General features: G+C 35.3%; 2 protein-coding genes across 2 annotated transcripts in view; one reads left to right on the top strand and one right to left on the bottom strand.

The window, feature by feature from the left end:
- The window catches only part of LOC120420190 (iron-sulfur cluster assembly 2 homolog, mitochondrial), a 454,760-nt gene that overhangs the window by 296,916 nt on the left and 134,081 nt on the right, over positions 1–23,763 (top strand). The window lies entirely within an intron of this gene.
- On the bottom strand, positions 4,524–23,721 carry LOC120420192 (probable ATP-dependent RNA helicase CG8611). The gene is made up of 4 exons (XM_039583178.2): positions 23,563–23,721; positions 21,738–23,508; positions 4,884–5,112; positions 4,524–4,821 (listed from the first exon to the last, which is right to left on the bottom strand). The coding sequence occupies exons 1-4, from the start codon at positions 23,614–23,616 to the stop codon at positions 4,635–4,637; spliced, it is 2,241 nt and encodes a 746-aa protein (XP_039439112.1). The 5' UTR covers positions 23,617–23,721; the 3' UTR covers positions 4,524–4,634.

Raw genomic sequence — 23,763 nt, 5'->3', positions numbered from 1 at the left:
TAGTATTTTTTTGTTAAGAAGTATTATTTTTCTAATCACAGTGTTTGGACAGAGAGTAAAATATCCATGCTCCAAAACCATAAAATTGCTTTTAAATAATGTATCCGTGAATAGTATGAGAGAATATGATCAAGTTGAAATGAAAACAAAAACCATGCAGAAAATATGTTTTTCTTTGCAAATCTTTTTTCCAGAACAAATCTTACTGGTTTAAGCTCATCATTCATAGATTAGCATTGCATTTACATTAAAAATCTGCTTTTCACTTGAAATACCATTTTTATGAAATCACAACTCAAAGTTTTCATATATTTGGAGCGAGTTTTTGAAATACGAAGTAGCTTTTTTTTATTGATTTTTTGATTTTTTACCAATTAAATTTTCATCCAATTTGGTAATGATAAACAAAAACGTAAAATAACACAATTTTGATCTTGGCGGGAAAGGGTACCTTATTTTCAAAACATATAACAACAATTTTCGTTTAAAATCTAAAATTTAAAATTATAATAATTTATTTTCATTCAATAAAATCGTAATTTATAAACAAGATCTATTTCCAGTTGTGACTTGTTCAGAAATTAATATTATTTGAAATAAACCGTGATACGAAATTTTAAGCAGAATTGATAAGTTCAATAAGCACACTAAATAAAATTAAATTGAGCTCTTTTATAATTTTTTTTATGAATTAAAAAAAAGTGCGAAAAAGTTAAAAGAAAATGCATAATTCCGCTTGAATTTCGGGATTTTTTTATAATTTCCCGGGAAACGGGAAATTGGACCCTCAAACTCAAATATTCAGTTTTCGTTAAAACTTATTCGAAAATGATTCTGAGGTAATAAGTCAGATTTGGGTGAACTAGTTAACTTAAAGTTTAGAGCGATATTCACTTTGGTTTAGAATAAACTGACAGATTTTGAATATGCATTCAAAAATGAATCATAGTACAAATAGCTAAAGAAAGCTTTGGTTAATCAAATCTTCAGATAATCGGATTATCAGATAATCGAGTACGGACTATTTTAATAAAGTCGTTAATTAGACAGCTCGAGGGGAGCGACACTTTGTATTTCTTCAAAATCCCACATTCAACGCGCCGTTGTTGTTGGCGAGCAGATATTCGACGAGCGTTGAAATTCTCGCGGCCTAGGCCAAAAAAAAGCCGCGTGGCTCTGGAATGCTTGGCGTTAGATTTTTCTCACCAACTTTTCGGCTGCTGCTCGCGGTTGAGATCACGCGGCCGCGGCCAGAAGTTTGTGGCCGGGCCGGGGTCGATTAATGATCGCGAGGGGCCAGCCACCACTGCCGAAGTCAAGTGGAGTGCGGGCACGTAGTCCACACGGAGTACCGTACGGTGGAGTTGGTTTATTCGAAATTTGTGTTATTTTTTTATCCAAAAATTGTGAAAACCATCTTTTGCATTTTTATTTTTAGGTCAAATTTTGCTCATTCTTCAAATTTCAAGGCAAATTTTCTTGTGGTACAAAGTCACCCCTCCCTACCGGCCAAGTCTCAATGGTTGCGGGCGGTGGCGTCCGTGTGTTTTTAGCCTTTTTCTACGTTTTCTAGTAATTCTTGTGTGTACCATTGACCAGTTCGCAGTGTCTTCTTCGGCGGGGTTTGGGGTTGGCGCGGTGGTCCGAAAACTATTCTTCCGATTATTTGTGCATTATCCGTTAATGATGATGATGATTTAAAGCGGAAAAAGTGAATATTAAGTTAATAAGTTTCTGTTTTTCTTCGGCTTCATGTTTCTCTGCAATTTTTTTGGTTTCGCTCTTCGTTCTCTTGTTTTTTTTCTTTTTCTGATATTTAGCCAAGAAAAGAACCGAAGAAACGAACGTTGGAACGAGATGGCCTCTATCGTCTCTAACTTTGGGAAGGGGGGGTTTCTTTTTCGAGAGGAGCTGGAGGCCGGCCGTACCGGAATTTGCTGATCTTGTATTCGAGTGTTTCGGATTATTGTGGGCGGGATCTAATTAATTTGCGCTGTTGATTTAATTTGTTAAAGTTTCATTGATTCCCGATCGGTGCTCTCGCTCGCCGATTGATGGATGTAATTTTTGCATGCGGAAATTACCAGTTTTGACTGAGGGGGTTTGAATGTGGGTAATTTTGAACGTGTTTTAAGATTTTAGTGAGTGTGAATTGAATAATATGATTTTCTATGTCAAAAAGTCATGGAAAACCTGGAATAGGATCCTAAATCCCTATAATTCTTCAATCTATTAGAAATTTTCTTCACCAATTTTTTAAATTATTACTCATAAATAACCTGTTCTAAACCTCTTTGTTTTTTTTTCGTGTTTTTTCCTTATCATGACAATATCCATTACCGGGTCCGGTGGTTTAGTGGTTAGCGTGGTAGCTTTCAAACCCCAGTATGGCCTGGGTTCAATCCCAGACGGACCCGGTGGCATTTTTCGAGACGAGATTTGCCTGACCACGCCTTCTATCGGATGGGGAAGTAAAACGTCGGTCCATTAGCGTAAAAGAGGTTTTGAGTGACTCACCACACATAACCTTCGGACGCCTAGAAATGAGCAGAAACTTGCAACAGAGCCCACAAAAGACCCGGGGGTCGTTAAAGTGGATTGCTTTGCTTTTTTTTTGACATTATCCATTAGGATGTAACAAAAATTACTTTTAGGCGGGCGTTCAAGGGTTTGTTCCGGTGGGCGTTTTGAGCCCAAATCCAAAATATGAGCTTGATTGGACGTAACAGGAGCTGGCGCTCCGCCCTTCAATTTTAAATGGGATTTAACCCGTAAAAAAGACTTTTCAAAAATGTCACTTTTTGAGGCATTTTGGCCACATCATTGGCGTGTAGGCCAGATCCTTGCGCATCTTTTGGAATATATAACATTGAAATTTGGAGCACCCTGGAGCTCGGTACAGACCTTCAAAGTTTGGCATTTTTTTCGAAAAATCGGTCCCGGCAATTCATGTGAACTTATTTAATCTGAAACACATTGAACAAAAAAATATGGTTAATTGAAAATCCATCGCACAACTTAGAACATTAGTTAGGGTTAGTTTTCAAAAGGCCGTAAGAGCCACCGTGACAAAGCGGCCTCAATTTAAAACTGTCAAAGCGGAACCAATTTACTGTATTTTTAAAAGGGATAGAATTGATTAAAATAACCATTTTTATGCATGTTTCCATTGTGAAATTGTCTCAGGAACACGAATATGATAAAATTATCACCAGAAAATGGGATCTACGGGGTCCCCCGAGCAACCAAAAAATTCACTAAAAGTAAAAGTGTCGATTTTATGTGTCAAACTGCCTTACCCAAAGCTTATCAGTCTCAGATGTCCCCTACAAGATCCAGGTCGAATTGAGTTGATATCTGAATGGAACACTTTTTTATTTGAGTTTGAAAATTGAGCTATTTTTTACTACAATGCGAACAACTCGCCTTAGATAGACCAATTGGGATGCTTCACCCTGCATTTTGTTGCACTGTTTAAGCACTTTCAGAGGCATTTTGAATTTTGAAATTTCATTAAATTTTGTCTTTATTACAGCCTGTTTAAGATTGTTTACGTTCTTGAACCTTCAAACTTTGTGTCCCGATTTGCTCCACTTCCCGTTTACCTAGAGTGCTCATATTTGACCCGAATGCTATCTTTAAAAGGTCTTAGATTTGTTGTTGTTTGAATATCTCATCAGTATGCCTGGCCGCTTTGACGTTTGACTTGTCAATGCATAGGGACGTGGCGTTACATCGTGCTGCCATCAGCGTCCTTTCTCGCCCAGCAAAATGAAGTCGATAAAGTAGTCTGTTTCGATGAGAAAAAGTGGAAAACGTGATCTAAAAATAGCGACGCCATGTCCCTAAAGCGATGCAATGGCACACGGAAATTGTTAGTAAATGACAAGAAGAATCTAAGGTATTGTCCACCATTTCAATTACTTTTTTCTGTAATATTTTTTTAATTTTTTTATTCTGTAATTAACATAGAATTTAATTATTTTTTCAAAATAAAGAAAGCACTTGAAATGGCATAAGAATATTCAAAATAAGATTATCAATTAGAATTTTATTCGAATTTGGGTGAACAATTTTGATTTCAAAATAAATTTCGAAAAGACGCTATTAAAAATAGATAAAAACGAGAAATGCTCTACTTAAGGACTGCAACAAAATTATTTCAAAAGTCCAGACACTCTCCCCAAAACTGACCACCTCAGCCGGCGCTTCCACCGTTACAGTTCGCTGCAGTTTTGTGTAATCGACTGACCGCTTATCCAATCTTCTTCGGCATCTCCCACCGCGCTGCAATGTTCCGTTCTTACCACAACAGTCGTGATGATGATGCCTTCCACAACCACTGCACTGACCTTCATTATTAGTTTATTTGCTCTGCGACCTCACCCGAAGAAGAAGGCCAGCCACGCGGACCTCCTTTCGGAATCAACGCAGCGGCGGCACCAATTTGCGTCGGCGGTTTTCTCAATGCAAGTGGCGGCGCCACAATAATCGTAACAACGTTTTTTCTGTTTGTTTGTTTTACCTTAATTTATTTCTGCGAATGCGAATTTACTACCCGGTTTGGTTTGAAAAAGAAACAAAAAAGTAAGACACTCTTATATTTACAAAGAAAAAAGATACGTAATTTGTGGTCAATGTTTGCGGGGTTTCTTCTTGGCCGACGGCGTCAACCCGCTCGCGAACTCGGACGTGTTGATCATTCGGGACGTCTTGGCGTAGCTGGCCAGGTCCTTGTGTTGTTGGCCACCTCCGGTGGCCGGTCGCTTCCGGGGGTTTGCCATCGGGCCCGAGTTCGGGCGTCCTTTCGAGAAGTTTTTGCTAGAATTTAAAAATTTAAAATTAGAAAACTTGAAATCTTCAACTTCCACAAATTAACTCACCCCTTCTGAGGACCGCGGCCATTTTTCCGGTCCCACTGCTTCCGATGGCCTCCCTCCTGCTCTCCCCCGTCATCGTCCTTGGGTCCGGTGTGCGCCCGCACAAACTGCTTCGGTGGATCCCGCAGGCCCAAACACTTGGCGTAGTGGCCCATGTTGACAGCCCGGATCGCAAACATGCGGCGCAGCTCCTTCGGGAAGTTGGAATAGTAGCGCACCCACGAGACGAATGCTGGGGGGGGGAAAGATTTGGGTTAAAAACTTCAGTTCAGCTAGTTCGCGCTAGATGGCAGTGATGAGTTTAGCATGAATCGCATCAAACATTTCATGCAAGATTGCTTTCTAATCATTCAATGTTTTCGTAATTCAACTTTTCTGTTGACTTTCATTATGATTCTCTTTTTCCATGCCAATTCGCATCCCTAAATTTTCCATACAAGTCTACATACAATTTTGCGGGCTGGTCATACAAAAAAGTATGAAAATGAACCTATTGAAAATAAGAGATTTTTTTTATAGATTTGGTGTCTTCTGCAAAGGATGTATTGATTAGGACTATTCAGGAAAATGCTGAACTTTAAAAAAAACAGATTTAAATTTTTATGACAATATTTTTTTAAATTCATTTCTGGTTCTTCAAACGTCGTAGAATTGTTCATATGGATTTTAGATTTTAGTTAATTAGTGTTGGTTACATCTGGTTCCGGATATATATTATTTGGAAAAGTCTTGTTAGAATGTGTAGAAATCATTATAAAAATAACTTCAAAATAAATCTGAGATGCATAATCAGGTTTGTAATAGAATTTTGAATAAAATGCCTCATTTATAAGTTGACAAGTCTTTTCCAAGCTCTTTACGATTTTTTTTTCGTAGAAATTTTATGCAGAAATCGCACCATATAATTATTTTCCTTTCCAGCTGATGTCCTTAAAAAGCATTTTAAAAATTATTTGAAATAATAGCTTTGTAAAAAAAATACCATTTATTTTTAATCAAGCAATATCGCGGAAACTATTGGTCCGATTATCATTGTCAATAAATAAAACTTGTGTTGAATTTTCTGATCTCTGAACAATTCTTTAACAATTCTCTAATTTTTCAAAAAAGAATAGATTTCTCAACAACAACAAAAACTTACAAATGGGAAAATGAGATTTTTCAGGGTTCAAATTAGAATTCTAAAATGTAGCCCAACAATTGAACATGATGTCACACAGGGTGACCACTCAAATCCCATTTTCAAATTCCCGACTTTTCCAGAAACTAAAGAATGATTTCTAACAAAAACTCTTTATAAAAAAAGTCAATATCAACCATCAAAAACAAATTCTAAATAAATTTAAAAAAAAATATATTGAAAATTTTCTTAAAAGAGCAGTTTTCTAGGATTTCGGTCATTCGATTTTTTTTTTTGTATTTTTTAATCCGGCTGAAACTTTTTTGGTGCCTTGGTGCCCATAAAAGCCATTTTGCATCATTAGTTTGTCCATATAATTTTCCATACAAATTTGGCAGCTGTCCATACAAAAATGATATGTGAAAATTCAAAAATCTGTATCTTTTGAAGGAATTTTTTGATCGATTTGGTGTCTTCGGCAAAGTTGTAGGTATGGATACGGACTACACTGGAAAAAAATAATACAAGGTAAAAAAAATTTGGTGATTTTTTTATTTAACTTGTTATCACTAAAACTTGGTTTACAAAAAAAAACACTATTTTTATTTTTTTTTATTTTTTATATGTTTTAGAGGACATAAAATGCCAACTTTTCAGAAATTTCCAGGTTGTGCAAAAAATCTTTGACCGAGTTATGAATTTTTTAAACAATACTATTTTTTACAAAAAATCGAAATTTTGGTCGCAAAAATTTTTCAACTTCATTTTTCAATGTAAAATCAAATTTGCAATCAAAAAGTACTTTAGTGAAATTTTGATAAAGTGCATCGTTTTCAAGTTATAGCTATTTTTATGTAACTTTTTTCAAAATAGTCGCAGTTTTTAATTTTTTTAAATTAGTGCACATGTTTGCTCACTTTTGAAAAAAATATTTTTGAAAAGCTGAGAAAATTCTCTATATTTTGCTTCTTCGGACTTTGATGATACGACCTTTAGTTGCTGAGATATTGCAATGCAAAGGTTTAAAAACAGGAAAATTGATGTTTTCTAAGTCTCACCCAAACAGCCCACCAATTTTTAATGTCGATATCTCAGCAACTAATGGTCCGATTTTCAATGTTAAAATATGAAACATTTGTGAAATTTTCCGATCTTTTCGAAAACAATATTTTCAAAATTTTCAAATCAAGACTAACATTTTAAAAGGGCGTAATATTGAATGTTTGGCCTTTTTGAAATGTTAGTCTTGATTTGAAAATATTGTTTTCGAAAAGATCGGAAAATTTCACAAATGTTTCATATTTTAACATTGAAAATCGGACCATCAGTTGCTGAGATATCGACATTGAAAAATGGTGGGCTGTTTGGGCGAGACTTAGAAAACATCAATTTTCCTGTTTTTAAACCTTTGCATTGCAATATCTCAGCAACTAAAGGTCGTATCATCAAAGTCCGAAGAAACAAAATAAGAGAATTTTCTCAGCTTTTCAAAAATATTTTTTTCAAAAGTGAGCAAACATGTGCACTAATTTAAAAAAAATTAAAAACTGCGACTATTTTGAAAAAAGTTACATAAAAATGGCTATAACTTGAAAACGATACACTTTATCAAAATTTCACTAAAGTACTTTTTGATTGCAAATTTGATTTTACATTGAAAAATGAAGTTGAAAAATTTTTACGACCAAAATTTCGATTTTTTGTAAAAATTAGTATTGTTTAAAAAATTCATAACTCGGTCAAAGATTTTTTGCACAACCTGGAAATTTCTGAAAAGTTGGCATTTTATGTCCTCCAAAACATATAAAAAATAAAAAAAAATAAAAATAGTGTTTTTTTTTTGTAAACCAAGTTTTAGTGATAACAAGTTAAATAAAAAAATCACCAAATTTTTTTTACCTTGTATTATTTTTTTCCAGTGTAGTCCGTATCCATACCTACAACTTTGCCGAAGACACCAAATCGATCAAAAAATTCCTTCAAAAGATACAGATTTTTGAATTTTCACATATCATTTTTGTATGGACAGCTGCCAAATTTGTATGGAAAATTATATGGACAAACTAATGATGCAAAATGGCTTCTTTGGGCATACCGAAGGCACCAAAAAAGTTTCAGCCGGATTAAAAAATACAAAAAATAAAATTAAAGAAAAAAGACCGATTCCGTAGAGAACTGCTAATCTAAAGAATGATTTCAAACAAAAACTCTTTATAAAAAATCAATATCAATTAACAAAAACAAATTCTAAATAAACTTAAAAAAATATATTGAAAATTATCGTAAAAACAGAAACATAACAACAAATTCCTAAAAAAATACTTCAAAAACGGAAGCACTCACTATTTTGATTCAGAGTAGAAAAAAAAAAACAATCAATCAGTCAGTGAGTCAAATAGCCGAAAGCTTAACAATACTTCTAATTGCAATGTTTATTTTTAAATTTGGATAACGTATAGTTTTCGATTCTTCGTTTCAACTGGAAATGGAAAAAAGTTAAAGATAACTGAATTAAAAAATGTATTCTTCATTAAATTTTATTTGCAATCATAGAACGCATTGAACATGATTATTGTTCTTTCAAAGAATTTAGACAAATATCAAGTAATTCGTAAAAAAAAAGTTTTTACCGGTTCTCTTATCAATTTTGTAAATTATTAAATTGAATTTTTGAATCAATGTTGATTTATCTAGTTGTCAGTATCTAACTGTTTTTTTTTTTTCAATTAAAAAATTCATTTTTATATGGTTCCATGTTTTAACACTTATTTTGAGTGAAATGTTTGAAGAGACATTATTCTTTAAACATATTTGCAATAACTTACATCAAAATTTTTTGAAGTTTTTTTTTTCATTCAGAGCAAACAACGATTGGATTTTATTCATTATTTAAGTTATCCGACATTTGAAAATCATGCTTAAATTATGCAAATTTGTGTCAAATGCATTCAATATTTATTTGGATTTTGAATGCCTTAAAAAGCCTTTTTATTTTCAAATAGATTGAAAATGTGAAAGAAACCTTGAATTTAAAGTAAGTTATTAAAGAAGATTTAAGTGAATTAAATTTGAAAATTGTAATTCACATTGTTTTAAGTGTATGCTTTTTCAGACGAGTATGCTTAGGATTCCCGACTTTTTAATAAAAAATCACAAATTCCCTACTTTTTCTCGTTTTTTGCGGATTTTGGAGAATTCCCGACTTTACCCGACTTTCCCGGTTTCCCGACTTGAGTGGCCACTCTGTTACATGTCAAAAATAGGTGTTTTAACCCTTTCAAAAAGTTATTCTTGAGCAAATGAAGTCGCTTTTAACATTTAACGTCTGCCTGTGTGGATCAATCGGACCGCGCACTGGACTCACAATCCAGAGGTCGCCGGTTCGAATCCCGAGGCGGACGCAAAAAAATCTAAGTGTTAATACAACAATTCCCCACGAAAACTGCATGATTCGAAAAAAAAGTTCTCCGATCGGGCTCAAAATTTTCTGGGGGATCCTTGGCCGAAATAATTAGACCCGTATTTTTTTTTTGTTTGGCCATTAGGGTGACCTACGCCGTGTTAGGGTGGTCCGAAAAATGGCAATTTTCGTCGATTTTCGCAAAACCCACTTTTTTTCGAAAAATCATATCTTCGCGCCATTTCATCCGATTTTAGCTGTCCTAGACGCAAAAGAAAGGTGATTAGTTTGGCTATTTGGAAAAAAATAGTAAGAAGTTTCAAAAATATAGCTTATATGAAAAGGTCGTATGAAAACTTAAAATGCTGTTTTGAAGGTCTCGGGACCAAAGAGCCTATGTATGAAAATATTTTGATCGGATTCCTCGTAAAATTTCACATAACATATCAAAAAATTGTGAAGTTATGTGTTCAATACTCTGAGATACGATTTTTTGAAAATAAAAACTGGGGTTTTCGACGCGCCACGCGCTTAAATGGGAAAATGACAAAAACGGGAAAAAATCGACGATAACTTGAAAATTTCAGCGATGACCTATACATCTTAGGGTACCAAAATTTTCGTAATTGAAATGCGCAACCCGGGAGGCGGAGTCTTGTCGCAAAAAGAACGATACACGCCTGTGGATCCGTTGACGAAACCGCAAGGTTTAAGGGGGCCACATTATAAGGTGTTACGTCGATTCAGCTTTTTTAAACATTTTTTGCCCTTCCTGGAATTTTCTGAAAAGATGACATAAAGAAACGGGATATAAAGTGCCCTTATATTTAGGATATTTAGAAAATGTATGATAGTAGCATAACTGTAATGATGATTCCTTTTGTTTACAAATTACGAAAATCAGGCTTGAATTTTAAAAGTTCTTTGTTTCCGCGTTTGAAAAATTGTTTTTTTTTTTTCAAAAGATACGGTATTTTGTTTTTTTTTGTATTTTACAGTGAAAATTTTAATGTAAAGAAAATCTTTGCAATATTTCGTATCGTTAGTACCCATATAGCAAATTATGAAAAATAGATTATTTTTTAAGAATACGGCATTTTGTTAAAGATTTTTTTTTCATTCTAGTTCGTTTAATAAGTTATTGTTGGTTACTGAAAAACATCACAAAAAAACATCGAAAAAAATCACTTAAATTATAATGTAAAACCATTTTTTTCTATTTTACTGATCTTTTTTTTTCATTTTCCAAGTTTGCTTTAAAAACATTGATGATTGAATAAGTTTAATGTGGATACAGCTTCTGAAGAAATCTGTAAGAATAAAAAAATTGTAAAAATCAGGGTTTCTGAGTTTTACTAAATTGTCCCATGATAAAAATTGACATTTTTGAGTCATTCAAACTACTTCTTTAATTATAATGTTTCGAGAAAATCAAACACAAAAAAAAATAATAAAAATAGTAAGATAACTACAGAAATGACTCATTTCAAAAAAATTTGTAAGACAAGTATACGTTTAATGTAAATTTTGGCTGAATAAAACTTAAAACACATTTTTTATACGCCTATGCTATTGAGGACAGTAAAATCAAAACAAAATGCCGATATCCTTGCAAATCTAGTGTTTTTCTTCTTTTTTTCAAGGTCCAATAAGTACAATTTTATTTTTTGCTTTTAAGGTGTTTATCAAACCGCTTTGAGTCAGGGGTATTTAAAAACACTCAAATAGCAAATAATAAAAGGATTGTTGAAAATTTCTGACCTTTGAAATAATAATTTAGAATTTCAAAACCAAGTATAAATTTTCCAAAAAATATTTTTCAAAAGTTCAAAACAGTTTGTTCCTACTGAAATGTCTTCTCTCCAATCATCAACACAATCCCAAAAAAGTCAAGTACTAGGCACCACTCTCTTCAAGTGTGGAAGTCAACAAGTTCAAGAGACCCTCCAGAGTTCACCCCAACCCCAACCAGACGACGAAACCTCAAGAATCGGTAACAATTATTTTGCCATTTGGCCGCCACCGTCGTCGTTTGCCGTCGATTCCTTCAAGGAAAAGACTCTCGGAACAGATTAATCAAACATTTGAATTGAATGTAAATTTTCCCCCTTTCCTTGCTGCTGCTGCTAGAAAAGAGAGAAGGAGATGAAACGCAGAGGGGTGCCGTAATTAATGGAAGTTACATTTAATGAAGGGAAATATTTTTCCACTTTGGCACCGACGACAGTCGGTCGGTCGGACGGAATATCGATAAATCGTCGTCGCCGTCACGGATTTGGTCATTTGACGGTGGTGGTGGTGGTTTCCTTCAAGTGGTAATTGAATTTGAATTCTTGGGGAGATTTTGAATTGAATACCTACAGTTTCTTATGGGAAAATGTTGTGGAGTTGATTTGTGAATTAAAGTCGCTCTCTAATGGATCGTTAATGACGCCGAGAAATGAATGGGCGATTGAAAGGATTTTGTGGCCGATTTTTGGTGTTTGAAGTGAGATTGTGTGGTTTTTGAATAGAAACTTGAGAAATTTGATTCTAAGTTGAAATTAATGCTTGGAAAAGTAGCGTGAGAAAGTGTCACCAAATGTTGCTGTAAATTGTAAATGTATTATTTTTAATGATTATGGGTACTAATTATAAATGAGATTAAACTTAAAATTAAACATGAAAAATATAAAACAAGAGAAGTAAAGTTTTTCGTAAAACATTTTTTTTATTTCAGCCGGGACCGTGGTGTAGTCACCCAGTCGGCCCGGGTTCGATCCCAGACGGTCCCGGTGGTATTTTTCGAGACGAGATTTCGACGCCAACATTTCAAAAAGCATCATGTACAAACCGTGCGTTTTGAGAAAAACGCATTTGAAAGTTGAGCATCATTTTTCAATTCCCATTTTAATATAAAAGCAAAAGAAGATGTTCTAATAGGGGGATGGCGTCGCTATTTTTAGACCACGTTTTCCACTTTTTCTCATCGAAACCGACTACTTTATCGACTTCATTTTGCTGGGCGAAATAGGACGCCGTCTATTTTTAGACGATGACTCAGCACTTTTCCACTCTTGCACTTAAAAAAACCAGGTGGCAGCACGATGTAACGCCACGTCCCTATGATAACAAATGATGAAAAACGTTGCTTTTATTGATACTTGATCATCCATATTCAATGAAACATTATTTCTGTCATTATATTTAAGAAAAACAAACATATCTTCTTTTGAAATCACCAACGTCTACATCACCCTGCTGTCATTGGAGAGGAAGCTTTGTTAAGATTCGCTTTTGGTCGGCAAATGTACATGTCGTCTTTTTCATGATGCTTTTTTTCCTTCACGAGGTTCATGTAGTCTTTTATTTGACAGGTTGACAGGGTTATATAAACAGGAACTGCTGTTGCCAGAGATTTTGTTTATGTTACTTTATTGAAAATCATTATTAAACAGACTTTACTGAAGCAACTTTTGCTCAATTTTGGTGTAGAGATAGCTTATTACTTTCAGAACTTTCAGAATATGCAATAACCCAGAAAGTGTCAAAATGTACATGATGCCTTTTGAAATGTTGCCGTCGATTTGTCTTATCACTTTTTCCGTCGGACGGGAAGTAAATGTTGGCCCCGGACTAACCTAAAAAGGTAAAAAGGTCCCTGGGTCTTGTCTCGGTGGAGTCGCTGGTAGGCAGTTGGACTAACAATCCAAAGGTCGTCAGTTCGAATCCCGGGGTGGATGGAAGCTATGGTGTAAAAAGAGGTTTGCAATTGCCTCAACAATCAAGCCTTCGGACACATAGTTTCGAGTAGGAATCTCGCAATCGAGAACGCCAAGGCAATGCTGTAGAGCGAAAAAATTGATTTGATTTTTTTGATTTTTTGTAAAATATCAAACTTTAAAATTCTAAAATGTAAAAAATTTATTTGTAATTGTATCTAAAAAAATTAAATTATGCATTATAAAAATCTGAAATTTAAATTCATATATTCTTTAGTTCTCAGATTTCTCAATTCAAAATTGTTAAATTCCAGGATTGTATAATTGTAGAATTTCAAACCATAAAATATAAAAATTCCGAAATGTAAAAATGTTATTCCCCAAAATCCCGGAAGTTTAAAAATACGAAAAAAATATCTAATAATTCTAAATTATTAAGCTATCGAACTCCTAAATTATAAAAAATCTGGTATTAAAATTCTAGTATTCTTAAATACTCATACTGTAATTGTAAAATTTCAAACCACAAAATACTGAAATTTTAAAATTCCAAAATGCAAAAATACAATTTCCCAAAAAGCCAATAATTTTTAAAGTCCAAAATAATTTAATCTCAGAATCCTACTCTATTAAACTCTCAAACTCCGAAATTATAAAAATCTGAAATTATAAAACTCTGGAATTCTTAAATTCTAAAAATATCAGATTCCTTATTTAAAAATTATGAAATTCCAAAATTCTATTATTGTAAAATTGAAAACTCAAAAATTATTAAATTCTGAATTGTGAAAGTGTTATTTCTAAAAAAAACCGGAAGTTTGAACATTATAAAATTTATTTATTTTTAAACCAATAAAATTGTGTAAATTTTAAATTCTGTGTTTCTTAAATTAATTTTTTTAATTCTGAGATAATAAAATTCTTAATTTTTTTGGTTCATAAACTCTAAAATTAAAAAAAAAGTACAGTTCTGACGCTCTTAGATTCCTAAACTGTGAAATAAAAAAATCGAAATTTCCAGAATTATAAAATTGAGAAATTCTTAAGCTTAAATTTTTTTATTTTGTTTAAATAGGGTACAAATAAGTCAAAAATCACAAAAATGGTTTCATTTCTGGAAATAAATTTTGAAAAAGCTTCAAATTTTGAGCACAATCGGTTTATGGTGCAAGCTTTCGAAAAAACTTTTGTTGGAAAATTGAGTTATTTAAATGTGAATGTGCTTTCCACAAAACTGTCAAAAAATTGCCCCTAAAAATATTTTTGACCTCATTTACCAGCAGAAATTGTAAATCGCCAAAACCAAACAAAAAGGTTACAAAAATGGTGGGTTTGACGAGTTGTTTTTGAATGAATGCTCATTTTTTTAAGAATGCATTCAGACATCGTTCAAGTATTCAGAAAAAAATAATTCTCGAAAAAAATCAGGTTTTTATTCTCGAACCAAATTTTAATCGAAAGAGCGCTAAAAAACTTTCACGAATCACAAATTTTCAAAGATTTCCGAGTAAAACGTTTTTCCAGAAGCATCGCTGGAACAATTGAGGTTTTGCAGCGCGACTGTGTTTCAAATGTAGGTGGCGCCAATATGAGGTTACTTGCCAAAAATCGTATTCCTTTCTGCTGGATTGAAGAACAAAATCGCTTATTTCTCATGATTCCCTGCATTAATCTTAATGAAACTGGTTGCAAAAGACGAGAAAAAATGTTTGCTTCCAAATAATGAACATCAATTTTTGGGCGCGCAAAAATTTGTGAACTTTTTCTTTAAAAAACATGTTTTGGAACACGAAAAAATGACTTTCCCCGTATATATCAATGAAATAAACAGTTATATAGTTGATAACAGATGTGTTAACGTATATTCAACAATTTTTATTGATTTTTGACAGACTTTCTTGCCAAATAGTCCAAAATTACTATCTTTTTCTAAATTTATAGTTTTCTCATAGAAAAATCAAACATTTATTGGAAAGTTGTACATCAAATTGTTGGAAATAATTTTTCTCATCTGAATCCGACAAAAGTTTTATAAAAATATTGATTATGAAGGAAAAACACATTTTTTCAAAAAATCTTAGGTTTACGCTATTTGTTCATAGGTGGCGACATGTGTCTTTTAGCTTTGCTGCAAATCCTCTATAGCGAACCTAGCGGGAAAAAAACGTCGTCGAATTCCTCAATTGAACACTGTCTTGCATGACATGTTTGATGCAATTCGCGCTTCTTGCATTACTGCCATCTAGTGAGCAATAGCTTAACTGATTATCAAAAGTCAAGTTTTGAAATCTTATGCTTTTAAAATTCCGAAATTTGGCAAATATAATCATTATAATTTCCTTAAAAAATAAAAAGTTTAACCGCTTTTTTCGCGGCAATACCCATCTAGCCCTAATGTTTTCAACAGTAATTAAATTCACCAGAAACAACAACTGCCCAACAATCCACGACGGGGAGTGCGTCGCATAATTCGTTTGTCACATTTTGAAGAGGAGGAAATTTGCCAAACAGAAAAAAAATCTCCCGCTGCGCGAAAAGTGCCAAAGCGAAAAATGGGACAAATTATTATCTCAAAAACAACACACTGCTGCCACTGTGTCGATTGTGTTTCGAAAATAAAAAAAAAAGTTTGGACACATTTGCCCTCCGGGCAAGACCGCCAAAATCCATTCATTCATTATTATTAGCCATTATTGAGCAAATTTGAACATTTGAGCACAATCGGAGGCACCCAACTTGGACGGTGCGAATTTCGCCTCTGGTCAAATACACATTTTTGCCAATCAAAATAATAACATTTCGTTCCGACACTCGACGGGGGAGGAAGTTTGGTGTTGCTACCTTTTGGGACCCTCGAAGAAACGGTTCATTTAAATATCGGATTTCGTCGTGGTGATGGCTCGTGCCAAACAGGGCTTCTTTTTGTTGACGCTACTTTGCGTGTAATTTTGGGATACAATACAAGGAGAATCAGCAGGAGGGGAAGCTAGATTGTGTCAATAATTTGAATAATGGTTGGATTTATAGATCAATATAATAGGTTTGAATAATTGCCAAAAGATGGCAGCAGTTAAAATTGCAGGAATTGCATCAAACATTTCATGCAAGATTTCATTCAATTCGTGATTTGATCTTCAAATTTGAAATAAAAAGACAGTTTTAAGCAAATATTTTATTAAGTACCAGAGTCAACATCCTCTTCCAACCAAAAACCAGAACGAAGTTAGTCAAACAATCAGGACACAGCTTGAAACAGTACACAACAATAAAAACCTCCTTTTCCCTTTCCCCCTTTCCGACTTTAACCGACAGGATTCTTCTTTTTCTTCACCCTTGCACACCAAAACGACACATTTTATTGTCGTGTATTACAATTGGTTTTATGCATTATACTCTTAATTTCATTTCCTCCCCTAATTGGAAGAGATATGTGGCCCAAACCCAACCGAACTGCACGACACGACACGACATCCAAATCCTGCAGGATGGAACATTTGCGCAGGACGAGAGATAGAGAGAAATCTGGCACCCCCTCGTCGTCCTCGACGGTGGCCAATTGAGAAACAAATCCCACTTTGGTGTTTATATTATCGTCCCCGGAGGGTAAGGCAAACTTTCGAAAACGAGGGTGGCAAATTGTGGTGGTGTTGGGTTTGAGAGGGAAATTAGCACCGTAATTTGTGTTGGTCAAGTGGGACATGTGAAAAAATGTACTTTTCGAATAGTTTTTTTCAGGTCAATGTAAAATTTATTTAAAGTTCTCTAAAAATCAATCGGCAAAAAACATTACAGCTAACAAATTTTTTGATCGATTTGGTGTCTTCGGAAAAGTTGTACGTTATGGACTCTTCGGGAAAAAAAAGGTACACGGAAAAAAACCGATTTTATCATTTGACTTATAATCACTTAAAGTTGAATTCCCAAAATACGTACTTTAATTTTCGAAAAAATATTGATCCGTTGAGGGTCTGCTAAAGACATCTTCTAAGCCATAGAGTGTGATGGTTAAAAATTTGGTTTAGAACGTATGATTTTCGTGGAAAAAATCAAAAACCATACTTCAGCATTTGCATGGAGAAAGTGTTTTAAAATGCATTTACACTAGTACAGTTGTTTTGCAATCATTAGTTTTAAAAAAATGTAAGATTTGAGGAAAACAAAAATTATAACGAAAAAAAACTTTTTGCGGTTCTGTACATAGATTTTTTTTAAATTAAAAAAAAATTAAATCAGCCCAAACATACCAAAAATGAAACGCAGGAGAATGCATTTTAAATTAATTTCAGCTGATTGCACTTAAATTCCTATTGAAATTATGTTTTTTGAAACATTTTTTTTGCCCCCTGATTCTTCGAGCCAACATTAAAGGGGGGGAGACAAAAACTTTAAATAGAAGTTGTACTAGCCTTAGGTAACGCTTAGAAAAAGTCATTTTCATCGATACGAATTCTTTGTGAGGCTGTATCTCATAAACTAATTGCTCGGTTTTCAAAGTTCCATTGAAGGAAATTTTCTCAGCTTTTCCAAAATATTTGCTTTTTTTCCAAAATATATTTAACATCCAAAAAATAAAATGTATACTTAAAAGTAGTTATAACATGACAACGGAACATTTTATCAGAAAATTGTGAAGTACTCTTCGATTGAAAATATGACATTGCTCTAAAAAAATCAAGAAAACTAGATTTTATATCAAAAATTCATATCTCTTAAAACAGATTTTGCATCATGACGCACTATGGGCTCAGAAGATATATTTTTAGTCCACTAAACATATTTAAAAAATCAAAAAAATACGTAATTTAAGAATTTAACTATTGTTGATAAAAAGTTAAATAAACAAAATCTGAGGTTTTCCGTGTACGGCTTCATCCATAAAGTACGTCACGCTAAAATCAGCCAAAATTTACCCCCCCTCCCCCCCTTTGTCACGCTTTTCCTATACTTATAACATGCAATGTCACACTTGCTCAGACCCCCCCTCCCCCCCCTGGAGCGTGACATACTTTATGGATGACGCCTACCTTATTCTCCCAAAATCCTAATAATTAGGTTTTACGCCGACTCGATTTGGAGGTTAGAAGGAGTGCACTGTTTACATGGACTTAGCACAGTTCGATGCGGTCGCCGATTTTGTTCGGGGAAATTCGTCAACAATCGTCGAAGACCATGTAAATAGTGCACACGAGCTGTCAAATGACGTCACGGTGTAAAACCTAATAACCATAACTTAGCCGAAGACACCAAATCGATCAGAAAATTGAAAATCCCTACTCAAGATACAAAATTTTATTAATTTGCTTACTTTGTTTTTGTATGCCCAGCCCCCAAAATTATATGGAGACTTGTAAAAAAAAATTATATGGAGACTTGTACGGAAAAGCTAATGATGCAAAATGACTTATTTTTACATAGGTAATTGACAAAGTTTCATCGAAATAAAAATAAATAAAAAAAACGACTTGCGAAATCGTGCAGAACCACTCTTTTTTGCCTATTACAAAATTTTTAATTTTTAGAACACAGATAAAAATATACGTAAAACTTTAGTTTTATTGTTCTAATAAATTCATTATTGTTTTGAAAAATTATGGAGCATTTTTGAAATTTGAAATTTATTTTAGTTGCCTCCCTTGGCATTAACCAGAGCAGACGAACCAAAACTTGATATAAAATTTGTACAAGTCTAATTTTAAACTCACAAAAATGTCATAGTTGTCTAACTGAATAAATATTTTTTTAAATAATATTTTAAAATCGTAAAATTATATTTTTCTCATTTTCTTTATTTCACCTATTGTAATTTCTTCATTTTGTACACTTTCGGCATGTTTTCGCACATCCCAAAATAACCTAGCAATATTTGTAACCATTAAAATAATGCATTGGGCTATTACCAATTTTAATTTAAGTGTGGACAATCGCTTAACCCCCCCTAAGGTGTCCAAGTGGTTTATGGATGGTCCCTAACCTCAAAATTTGATATAATAAACGGCATTTTTTTTTAATTAGGGCTGCTGCAATTTTATTTGTTTTTCAAAGCTTATGAATTGCTTTATGATTGCAAAACAACTGGACAGGTGTATAATGCCTTTATAAACACTTTTTTCATTCAAATGTTAAAAACGTGGCTCGTAAATTCATTTTTTAAACTTTTTTGTCACTCTCTTCAAAAGTTCTCAAAAAATTATTTTTGCCAGAAATTTTAATTCAAAAAACAATCGATGTAGAAAAAAATGTTCAATTTCAATTTTTTGTTTTTTTTTTATCAAAAAAACCTTTTATAAATTTTGAAATTTGAAACAATTGATGTAAAAATTTATGTAACAATTGATCGATTCTCAACGAAATAAGCCATTATAAAATTTTATTTTTTTGCATTTTTAAATATGACTGAAACTTTTGGGGTGCTTTCTGTATGCCCAGAGAATGCATGTAAAATTGGAAGCTGTCCATACAAAAATGGTAAATGAAAATTCAAAAATCTGTTTCTTTTAAAGCAGGGGTGCTCAAAGTTTTTGGAGGCCGGGCCAAATTTGAAGCTCAAATGAGCTTGCGGGCCAAATAAGATATTTAAAAAAATATGTTTTTGTAATTTATAAGGCAAGAAAATACATCTACCAGCTGAAGTTTTTATTTTGTATTTTTTCAAAGTTTTCGTTAATTAAAAATAATAGAAAACATAATATGACAGTTTTCTATAGGTATTGTTGATTTTATTGTTTTAGGTATTTGAAAAAAAAATGTTTTTATCTGAATTTACTTGTGTTCTCAATACAATTTTAAAGTTTTTTTTATATTTCGAAAATGGCGACATGTAATCTGCCTAATTTATGTAACGGAGTAATTTTATCTTTAAATTAAGTGTGACTAATAAATATCGTTTGAATGCCAGAATTTTAACATTTCAACGAAAAAAAATTAAAAAAAGGTTTTAAGCACCCGTAAATTTATTTATTTATTCATCGAAAATTCACTAAAACCATTTTTTGGTACACCAGAACAAGCTCAAAATTATTCTAAACGTAGAGGAATGCATTTTTAATTGATTTCAGCTGATTGCACTCAAATTTCTGTTGATATTTTGAAATTTTTTGAGAAATATTTTTGCCCGTAATTTTTCGAGTCAATTTCTAATATTGGGGGAGGGGATGGTTGTCGAAAAAAGCTTTGTAAAATACTTGCAACAGCCATATTTCTTCCTTTAGTCTGCCTAAATCCTGAAAGCCTGAATTTCCAAAAATGTTTGATGAATATTTACTAGTTTCACTTTTATCACACATTATCAACAAAAAGTTAAAAAAAATTAGCAAAAGTTTAAAATACCTTAACACCTAAACTCCCAAGCTCGAGAAAAAGGGGGAATTTCCATACAAATTCCCCCTTTTTCTCGAGCTTGGGAGTTTAGGTGTTAATTTTGGAAAAGTCTAAAATCACTTTGAAAGTGATCAACGGTCCATTTTACATGATAATTCAAAATAGGTCTGCTGGCCACAAAAAATCACCTCGCGGGAATTTTTTGATCGATTTAGTTTCTTTGGCAAAGTGTGGAAGTATGGTATGGATGAACACTACACTGATAACAGATACACGTTTAAAAAAATTGCTTATTTTTTAAGTAATTATTATTAACTTTTTTTGTATTAATATTTTTTTAAGGGGACGCCTTTCTTTTAAGAAATTTCCATTGGCAGAAAATCTATTAGCAGGTTATGAATTTAAAAGTTATTATTTAAAAATATCAGATGCAACTTTTTTACTACATTTTAATGTAAAATCAAATTTGTAAGTACTTCAGTAAAAAAATAAATACGGTGCGCCGTTTTCAAGTTAGAGCCATTTTAGGTTTTTTTTTTAACTGTCCAATTTGAAATTAGAACACGGGAAAAATAAAAATTTCCGAAAAATATTGTACAGTTTGAAAAAGATTCATTTCGCAGAGAATTGCTCTGCTTTGGAAAATTTTTAGCCGATCAAAAAACCATATCCGGCTTTCAGGTTTAATTTTCAGTAGCATTTTTTACAATAAAATACTGCAAATCTGGAGCAACATTTGAAAGGGGCAGCACGACAGTGCTCTCACGGCCTTGAGTCCCATTTAAATTCGTGTAATAAAAGGCCGTAATAGCAATGTCGTGCTGCCCCTTTCAAATGTTGCTCCAGAAAATGTCTTTATTTTCGAGCTTTGTAGCAAAATAACGTTAATTTTTGATAATTGCATTCGCATTTTTTTTTTTTTTTTTTTTTGCATATTTCAACCCTTTTTAACATGCCGAGATAAAGTTTCAATCCACAAGATAACGCTACTTAAATAAAGTTTCAATTGGTTTGTTTATGCCCAACATAGGGACATCTCCTCTATTATCAACTCATTAGCTTCGAGCACGCCAAGTGAAAATATCTCCAGAGGCAAAATTTATTCAGATTACCCCGCCAATGAGACCACCTCGTAAGGGGAAATCCATTTACAGAACCACCCAAATTGCAATCCCATTCCGGCAGTGAAATCCTCTTCTCTATTCCAGAGGACAGCGCGACCGAGCCTCATCAACCACCCACAAATCGCATTACTGTTAGACTGCCGTCGTCGTCCTAAATTCATCGAGGCCACTCGCAATAATATCAATTAAACTCACCCTTCGCCGCCCCACTGCTCAGCTCCTTCTCGGCCGCCACCAACCTTTCGAATCTCTGCTGCAACTCCTGCGCCGCCTGCTCCCTGTTTTTATTCCGCCCGTGCCCACCCGGATTCATCAGCACCCCAATCCGTCCAAACAACGGCTCGGGGCGCTCTTCCGCCAGGCTAATTTGCTTCTCGCCCAGGTGCTTCACGAAGTCGGTTTCCGCGGGATCCAGGAAGAGGACGGCCTTTCCGGACTGGCCGGCGCGGGCCGTTCTCCCCACGCGATGCACGTAATCGGCGAGGATCTGGGGGGCGTGGTACTGGACGACGAGGTCTACGCTGGGCACGTCGATGCCGCGGGCGGCCACGTCCGTGCAGAGGAGGACGGCGGTGCGGGCCGCGCGGAACTCTTTGAAGACCGAGCTGCGCTCGATTTGGGTCATTTTGCCGTGCAGCTTGAAGAAGGTCACTTTGGGGAGGAGGATGGCGGAGGTTGGGGAGGTTTCAGGTTCGCTGGAAGATTCTTCGCCGTCGGAGTCGGAGTTTTCGGCGTCCGAGTCGGGTTTCTTCTGGGTTAGGACTTCGACCATGATGTCGTAGTGGTAGTCGACGAGGTCCTGCGTGGCCATGAAGACGAGGGCCTTGTTGGTGTTGCGGTTGAGCTCGTACGCGATCAGGCCGGAGAGTGAGACTAGGCGGAGTTTTGGGGGGATGACGAGGAAGCTTTGGCGGACCGTGGCCGGGATGGTGATGCGCTCTTCGAGGTCTTCGACGGTGTCGAAGCGCCGCTCGATGGCCACGTCGCTCGTGTCGACGTACTCCGGGTTCTGCAGCGTCATTCCGGCGAGTTCCTTGACGGAACGGGTCAGCGTCGCGGACAACAGAACCGTCTGCAGGCTCTTCTCCCCGTCCACGCCCTTGATCGATTCCACAATCTCCTTGACGTCCTTTTCGTACCCAAGCTCAAGCAACCGATCAGCCTCGTCCAAAACCAGGTACTTCACCCCGCCCAGCTTCATCGACTCCGTGTTCTTAATGTGGTCACAAAACCGCCCCGGCGTCCCAATCAAAATGTTCAACCCCGCCCTCAACCTCGCCTTCTCCGCCTTCCGTTTCTCCCCGCCACAAAGATACCCACTCACAATCCACGTAAACGGCTTCAACAGCTTCAAAAACAGCTCATACGTCTGCAGCGCCAACTCCCGCGTCGGAACGATCACCACCGCCAGAATCCCGTCGCCCCGGCTCACCCGCACCTCCGCCGAGTGCAGCTTCTCCACCAGCGGCAGCGCGTACGCCAGCGTCTTCCCCGAACCAGTCTGCGCCCGAATCAGCACGTCCCTCCCGGCCAACACCTTCGGAATGGCCAAGTCCTGCACCACCGTCAACCGCTGAAAGCCCAGCAAATCCGCAACGTTCTTCCTCGAATGCGCGTGAATATCCAACGAATCGAGCCGCGTCTCGCTGAACACCCGCTCCGTAAACGGAACCACCTCCGGCAGCTCCACCTTCGGAATGTCGCGCTTCATCTTCTCGAACAAGTTTGACTTTTTAAACTTCTTGACGTTCTTGAACTCCTCACTCAATTTAAAGTCCGGCTTCTCAACCTTCTTCTCCTTAACCGCCTTCGGCGGTTCCAGCGCTTTCTTCGGTTCTGGCGCCTTCGGCGCCACCACCCTCTTCCTCGCCACAATCGCCTTCACCGGTTGCGTTTTGTTAAACACCATGGAGAACTTTCCGGCGGCGGCGCCGCCGCCACCACTATCAAGGGTTCCGGATTTCTTCTAAAAAAGAATCTTAGTTGAAATTTTGTTCAAATTCAAATGAATTAAACGTACCTTTTCCGCCTTCGGCGGCTCGTCCACGATAAAGTTGCTCAGCATCAAGTCCATCGTGACGGTTTTTTGTGCGAAATCTAACTAAAATTAACCCGATTTGTATACGTAAACAACGTTCCGACAGAACCGGCGTGCACGCGCGAAATTTTTGAATGAACGGAGAGGAATCAAAACAAAGGCACGTGTGCGAGCCGAGCGATG

The sequence above is a fragment of the Culex pipiens genome, chromosome 1 (genome assembly GCF_016801865.2).
Source record: "Culex pipiens pallens isolate TS chromosome 1, TS_CPP_V2, whole genome shotgun sequence".
NCBI classification, from domain to species: domain Eukaryota; kingdom Metazoa; phylum Arthropoda; class Insecta; order Diptera; family Culicidae; genus Culex; species Culex pipiens.
The sequence above is the reverse complement of the archived record's forward strand: the minus strand, read 5'-3'. Positions and strand labels throughout refer to the sequence as shown.

Bases quoted from the DNA above. Each gene is read 5' to 3' on its own strand.
- LOC120420192 (XM_039583178.2), bottom strand. From the start codon at position 23,616: ATGGACTTGATGCTGAGCAACTTTATCGTGGACGAGCCGCCGAAGGCG. The intron at 5,113-21,737 runs GTGAGTTTAATT...TCCCCCCCCCAG, and splicing joins GAGCAGTGGGGCGGCGAAGG to CATTCGTCTCGTGGGTGCGC. The intron at 4,822-4,883 runs GTGAGTTAATTT...TTTAAATTCTAG, and splicing joins GGCCGCGGTCCTCAGAAGGG to CAAAAACTTCTCGAAAGGAC.